The sequence below is a fragment of the Lepus europaeus genome, chromosome 11 (genome assembly GCF_033115175.1).
Source record: "Lepus europaeus isolate LE1 chromosome 11, mLepTim1.pri, whole genome shotgun sequence".
Taxonomy (NCBI): Eukaryota; Metazoa; Chordata; class Mammalia; order Lagomorpha; family Leporidae; genus Lepus; species Lepus europaeus.
The window spans coordinates 12,312,366-12,319,086 of NC_084837.1; the positions used below are offsets into that span (position 1 = coordinate 12,312,366).

General features: G+C 56.1%; 1 protein-coding gene across 1 annotated transcript; it reads right to left on the reverse strand.

Annotated features, from left to right (window-relative positions):
- Window positions 1–263: 263 nt before the first annotated feature.
- LOC133770426 (chromatin assembly factor 1 subunit A-like) lies at window positions 264–4,201 on the reverse strand. The gene is made up of 4 exons (XM_062206564.1): window positions 3,940–4,201; window positions 2,956–3,036; window positions 1,086–1,264; window positions 264–319 (listed from the first exon to the last, which is right to left on the reverse strand). The coding sequence occupies exons 1-4, from the start codon at window positions 4,068–4,070 to the stop codon at window positions 264–266; spliced, it is 447 nt and encodes a 148-aa protein (XP_062062548.1). The 5' UTR covers window positions 4,071–4,201.
- Window positions 4,202–6,721: the final 2,520 nt, after the last annotated feature.

Genomic DNA, 6,721 nt, shown 5'->3' on the forward strand with positions numbered 1-6,721 from the left:
CGTCAGCTGTGCCAAACCACCATATAATCCTTGGGTTCCCAGAGCCATCCTGCCCACACAGGTGCTAAGGCCAGCCCCCAGGGGATTCCAAGACACCTACTGCTCCAGAACCAGGCCCAGACCTGCCCCCTCTGTTCCCTGATGAGGTTCAAGGGCACTGGGACCTGTGCTAACCTTGCAGGACTGGGCACAGGACAATGGGTGGGGCCCAAGTCAGAGCTGACTCACCCCTGGTGGGTGTGCCCGGGTGGGGTTGCTGTGGGCTAGAGGGGCACCGGCTGCTGGGAGGGGTGCTCCTGCTGCATCACACCTGTCCTGTCTGGTTGGCCAGGGCAGGAAACGGGAAGGGGGCTGGGAGCTGGGCTCGGGGCTCCAGGCCTTCTGCCACGCTGGGTCCCATACGTTGGTGCCTCATCTTCTCCAAATCCCCCTTGTCTGGGTGCTCTGCGTTGGTGGGGTCTGTGTCCCTGAACTCATGCAGTGTAATCCCCCAAAGTTAAAAGGGTGGGAACTTCATGGACTCTGGAGTTTAGAGGCGGAGCCTCTGGGAGGTGATTGGGACGGGATTAAGTCCTAAGGGTGGAGCCCCTGCGATTGGCGCCTGGTGGCTTTTTCAGAAGACAGACACGTGAGCTCCATGTCTCTGGCCGTGTAATCCCTCTACCTGGGGACTCTGCCAGCAGGAACACTGTCCCCAGAGGCCAAACCAACGGGGCCTGCCCAGCTTGCACTGCGCACCTTCAGAGCCAGGAACCAAAGAAACCTTTTCTGGTAAAGTTAGCCTGCCCTGACATTTCATTACAGCCGTGGAGAGCACAGGACCCATTCAAGCGGCAGCTTCCACCCTCCGCCAGGAGCTCCCACTCTGTGGCCAGCATTGCTGCTGGGCCCCACGGAGGGAGGTGGCCCCCAGACGCAGGAGCTGCAGGTGCGGGTTGGGGATTCCTCCCCTCCCCATCCAGGCTCACCATCTTCTCCCTCGCCATTAAGGAGAAAGGAGCTTCCCCACACCCGTGATTCCTAGGGAAAGAATGGAGCCCAGGCCGTGGAACAGGAGAGGACAAAACCCGGCTTCATTTGCACACTTGGGTTTCTTTTTTCTTTTACTTTTTCTTTCTTCTTCTTCTTCCTCCTCTTCTTCTCCTTTTCCTTCTCCTTCTTCTTCCTCCTCTTCTTCTTCTCCTTTTCCTTCTTCTTCTTCTTCCTCTTCCTCCTCCTCATCCTCCTCCTCCTCCTCCTTCTTCTTCGTCTTGTTTTTATTTCTCTAAAAGGCAGAATGACAGAGAAAGAGATCTTGCATCCACTGGTTCACTCCACAAATGGCCACAGCAGCCAGGAATGGGCCTAGCCAAAGCTAGGAGCCTGGAACTCCATCCAGTCTCCCATGTGTCTACTGGGACCCAAGCACTTGGGCCATCATCCTGAGCTTTCCCAGGCACATTAGCAGGAAGCCAGATCAGAAGCAGAACTGCTGAGACAAACTGGTGTTCACATGGGGTGCCGGCATAGCGGGCAGCAGCTTAACTCTGCACTCCAACACCAGCTCGGTGTGCTGGGATTTGAACCCACACTTGGGTTTGAACCGGGGAGAGGTGGTAGCAAGGCTGAGTGTCCCTCCCTGGCAGTGTAGGAGCAGGAATTTTGGACTTCAGGTTTTTGTTTTTTTCATATAGGCGTATTTGCCTATACATAATGAGATATCTTGGATACAGAACCCAAGTTTGAACATGAAGTTAATTTATGTTTCACTTCTACCTTATACACATAGCCTGAAGGCAGTTTAAGACAACAGTTTTAATAATGGTATGTTTTGGGGGCTGGCGCTATAGTGTAGCAGGTAAAGCCACTGCTTGCAGTACCGGCATCCCATATGGCGCTGGTTTGAATCCTGGCTGCTCCACTTCTGATTCAGCTCTCTGCTATGGCCTGGGAAAGCAGCAGAAGATGGCCCAAGTGCTGGGGCTCCTGCGTCCACGTGGGAGACCTGGAAGAAGCTCCTGGCACCTGGCTTTGGTTGGGCACAGCTCTGGCCATTTCAGCCAATTGAGGAGTGATCCAGTGGATGGAAGACACCTCCCCCTCCCCGCCTCTCCTCCTTCTCTCTTCGTGACTCTGACTTTCAAATAAATAAATACATCTTTTAAAAAAATAATGGTATGTATGAAACGAGTACCATGGTGTGGAATTTTCCACTGATGGCATCATATTGGTCCTCAAACGTTTCAGTTCTGAAGCATTTTGGGTTTCAACTTTTCGGATTAGGGATGCTCTCAGCCTGTGCCAAGTGTGGGGCCGGGGAGGATCACATTAAATAGAAACCAGTGATGAAGAGAGGGGACCCCAAATGGGGCAGAGGTCTGCAGGGTGATTGGGGGGCCTGTTGACTATGGGAAGTTAACTAAAGTGCTGCAAAGGTGAATTAGCAAGGCCTTGGGAAGGGATTTCCAGGAGCGAGAACTCAGACCCTAGGTCCTGCGATGGCAGTGCGTGGTGTGTCCAGTGCGGTGGGAGGCTGGAGTGGGAAGTGAGGCTTGCAGGAGGCTGGTGACCCTCCGGGAGTCCCAGCTAAAAGGTAACCGGCCCCAAATACTGCCCACAAAGAGGAAGGGTTTTGGGGGAGCAGGAGCACCAGGCCACAGGTGGATTCAGGAGAGAGGTGGCAGTGTCCCAGACCAGGGTGACGGGTTGGGTGCAAAGCGCACTGCAGGGGACGCAGGCTGGACGTGATGGGTGGGGTGAGTGGGAGAAAGGACAACAAGGAGCTGACTGGGAGATGTGGGTTTGAGGCCCTGGGGTCACGGAGCTACCTTCATCTATTGACACTACCAGCCGACCTTCTGTGTGATACGCCATCCCAAGCCTCTGTGGACAGATGAGGAGACACGTCTTCCAGCAGGTGAAATAGGTTCTTCATGAACTCACTGCTCACCTGCCTGCTGCCCAGGTGTCACTTACCCCTTGGATGGATGGCACGTCCAGCTGGTCTGAGGAGGGCAGGGAGGGGTGGAGGATGAAGGAGGTGTCATGTGGCCTGTTCTGGAGGCAGCAGGAATTGAGGGTGCAGCCAGGGTGTGCACCCCACCCTCCAGGCGTGGAGGCCCATGGTGGGCACCCCTTGCGTGCAGGGCTGGGCAGAGCCCTTCCCAGGCAAGTGAAAGATTCTGTGATGCCCAGTTTACAGATGCTGAAACTGAGGCCACACCGGAGTAGAGGGCTGTGTGCTCGGTCTGTAGCTTCCCTCTGCCAGGCCCGCCTGGACTCCCTCACAGCACAGCGGCTGTTTCAAGGGGGCAGCGTCCCAAGACAGCCAGGCAGAAATGCTCTCATCATTTGTGACCTGGCCTCCAGAGTCACATGGTGTCGCCTGCCTGGACTCCAGGGGAGGGAGCTTGTCCCCCTCACCCCGAGGGACATCTGGGGCCCTTGTAGGAAGAGCGCGTTCAGTATGAGCTAAGTGTCTCTGTCCTTGACTGGGGGGAAGGCACCCCGCCCCCAGGGGGGCCGTGGTGAGACCCCCTGGGGTGCGGGGCATGTGTCCAGGACACACTGCTGGCTCACAGGACAATCCTGGGGCAAGGAGTGTTGGGGGCTGTCCTGTGGGCCAGGGGTGCAGGTTCAACTCCCATCTCTGCCTCTTCCCAGCCTCTTGACCCTGGAAGGGCCCTTGGCTGATGCCTCCCAAGGGTCCCCATCAGCTTCAGAAAAAAGAATGAGGGTTCCATGAGGAGGGGGGTTGGAGGGGAGCTCTCTGGCTGGGGCCCTGACCCACAGAGGCACCACTGTGGGTAGAGGGACAAAGCCAGTGGGCTTGGGACACCTTGGAGGCTATGAGACTTTGGGCTGAGGGCCCAGCGCTCCCAGATGACAAAGACCTGGGAGGGGAGAAGTGGTGTGTTCAGGAAGTCCTCCGAGCCCGCTGGAGTGGGCCCTGGGGCTCACCTCCCAGGTGACTGCAGCGCGCACTGTCCCCAGGGTCGCCAGGCGGTCCTGCCTGCCAGCAGTGGAGAGGACGCTGCTGCACAGAATCCCGTGTTCCCAGCTGTCACCAGATGTGGCTTTGTGTGGCTCATTGGTCTGGAATCCTTCCTAGCGGGCAGGCTCTCCCCGGGGAGATGGGGGCTGGTCTGGCTCCGCCAAGAGCAGTACGTGGACCTCAGGAAAACATGCAACGCCGAAATGCGGGGGAGGTGCTGTTTTTATGACGTTTCCGCGGCAGGGCCGGGCAAGGGTGCTTGGGAACTGTTTTCCTCTTTCACCAGCAGCCTTGCTAGCATCACTCGCTCCAGCAGGACCGATGCTGGGGGCAGACCCCCGGGGACCCGGCCGGGAAGTCGGAGGACAGGAAGGGCGGGCTGTGCAGAGGCCTTGGGAAACGGAGTTGCTTTCTGTTTGCTTTTCTCTGCCTCCCTGCAGCCGACTCAGACTGACCGCCTCTCTGGAACCCCACAATGTCCGAGTCCAGATCTGTCCACCGATTACCCTGGTTCTTTCTGTGTCTTTTCTGTTCTGAATCAATTTGGAGCAAGATCTTTTGCCCTGGCCTGGGTAACACTGTTGCTAAAAACAACACTGAAACCGGATGTTCCAGTAAATGATCAATGAACTATGGCTCCAGAATTCTCGTCCCCGGACTGGTGGAGTCCAGTCACAAGGAGGTGGCACATCCAGCCCCCCGTACATGCTCCCCTCCTAAATAATGGAGTGCTTGATTTTGCACTTGGCGTCTGGACCCATTCTGGCAAATGGGGTATGGGCAGCAACGTCACAAACAACTTCCACCCCAAGAAGTAATTTGATGAGGAGTGGGTGAGCTCATTATTCCTCCTTCTCCTGCTGCAGGCTGAAATGTGGGTGTGACAGCTGGAGCTGCAGCTGTCATCTTGCATCGTGAGGTGGTCTTGGGAAAGGAAGCCTCACATGGTGAAGTGGAGGCAGGTGGGGCCCTGAGTCCTGGACCTGCAGCCAGAGGCAACACCAACCGATTCCCCACATACAGAGATCTCATTCAGCTATGTTCCTCCCCCGGAAGTCAGCCAGTGGTTATGAGTGCCTCTGTGGGCCAGAGGCTGAGCTAAGGCAATGTCCTTGTTGGGGTTGGGGAAGACACGCGAAGACACGTCATGGGCGTGGTGATAACTGAGTGAGTCGGATGCACAGACCAGAGCACTGCACCTGCCTAGGTGTGTAGAGGGCAGACTGAGCACCCCTTTTGCTATTTTTCCCCCAGAGCTGGGACACCTCCTATGTTCTTTTATTTATACAAAAAAGTTTCTTTTTAAAAACAATTTAGGGGCCAGGGCTGAAGCATAGTGGTTAAAGCCACTGCCTACAGTGCTGGCATCCCATATGGGCGCCAGGTCAAGTCTCAACTGCACTTCTGATCCAGCTCTCTGTTATGGCCTGGGAAAGCAGTAGAAGATGGCCCAAGTCCTTGGACCCCTGCACCCACATGGGAGACCTGGAAGAAGCTCCAGGATTCTGGCTTTGGATTGGTGCAGCTCCAGCCGTTGTGGCCAATTGGGGAGTGAACCAGTGGATGGAAGACCTCTCTCTCTCTCTCTGCCTCTCCTTCTCTCTCTGTGTAACTCTGACTTTAAATAAATAATTCTTTAAAAAAAAAAAAAAAAAGGGCCAGCACTGCGGCTCAATAGGCTAATCCTCAGCCTGCGGCGCCAGCACACCGAGTTCTAGTCCCTGTCGGGGCGCCAGATTCTGTCCCGGTTGCTCCTCTTCCAGTCCAGCTCTCTGCTGTGGCCCGGGAAGGCAGTGGAGGATGGCCCAAGTGCTTGGGCCTTGCACCTGCATGGGAGACCAGGAGAAGCACCTGGCTCCTAGGATCAGCGCGGTGCGCCGTCCGCAGTGGCCATTGGGGGATGAACCAATGACAAAAGGAAGGCCTTTCTCTCTCTCTCTCTCTCACTGTCCACGCTGCCTGTCAAAAAAATAGAAAAATAAAAAAAAATAAGAACCCCGCCTAGCACTGTAGTCTCTCTCTGGCTTCCTCCATCCCTCCGCCCCTCGCACTCCCTCACTACCCTCCCCACCTCCCCTCCACCCAGGGACTCAGCTTGGAGACACCTGCAGCACAGGGACACGACTGGGGCTGTGGTGAGACCGAGGCACCCCTCAGGAAACAGGCAACAGGTGGACTCCTGTTTCACCCTGGGCAAAGGAGGTGATGGAGAAACAGGTGCCCTCCAACAGGGCAGGAAAACAAAACAAAAAAGCAAAAATGGAGGGAAGAAAAAGAAGACCGGAAACAAACAATCCAAGAAAAAGAAGTCTTCAATATGAAGGCAGCAGTGGGGGAGGGGCAGTAAGCCCAGGCTTTCATCACTGGGTCCCTGTTACTTTCTTTGCTATCCAACCTCTCTGGACACGGCGAAATAGCAGGATCCCAATTAGAGCGGAGGGGGAGGATGGGTGAGTTTCAGTGAGCCCATGGCTATCATGGGCTCCAGAAAATAAAAAAGACCTGGCATGCGCATGTGGGCTCCCAAAGCAGCGGTGACTGCAGCTCAGGGAGTGTTGGGAGTGACGGCAGGTGCTGGGCAGGAGGGCCTTGCGAAGAGGCGCTGCCGTCCCAGCTCCCGTGGATGGGCAAGCTCAGCGTCCACAGCCTGAGGACAGGAGCAGGCCAGGGATGGTCCTCGGGGGCGTGGACACAGGGGTTGTCCGTGGAACAGGTGCACTCTTTGCTTGCCACTAATCCCGGGCTCCC

What these genes read in the sequence shown, in the direction of transcription:
- LOC133770426 (XM_062206564.1), bottom strand. Translation starts at nt 4,070, where the DNA reads ATGAGCCACACAAAGCCACATCTGGTGACAGCTGGGAACACGGGATTC. An exon ending in ACGTGCCATCCATCCAAGGG is followed by an intron (nt 1,265 to 2,955) that starts GTAAGTGACACC and finishes TCTGCCTTTTAG; the next exon opens with AGAAATAAAAACAAGACGAA. An exon ending in AAAAGAAAAAAGAAACCCAA is followed by an intron (nt 320 to 1,085) that starts GTGTGCAAATGA and finishes CTGGCCAACCAG; the next exon opens with ACAGGACAGGTGTGATGCAG.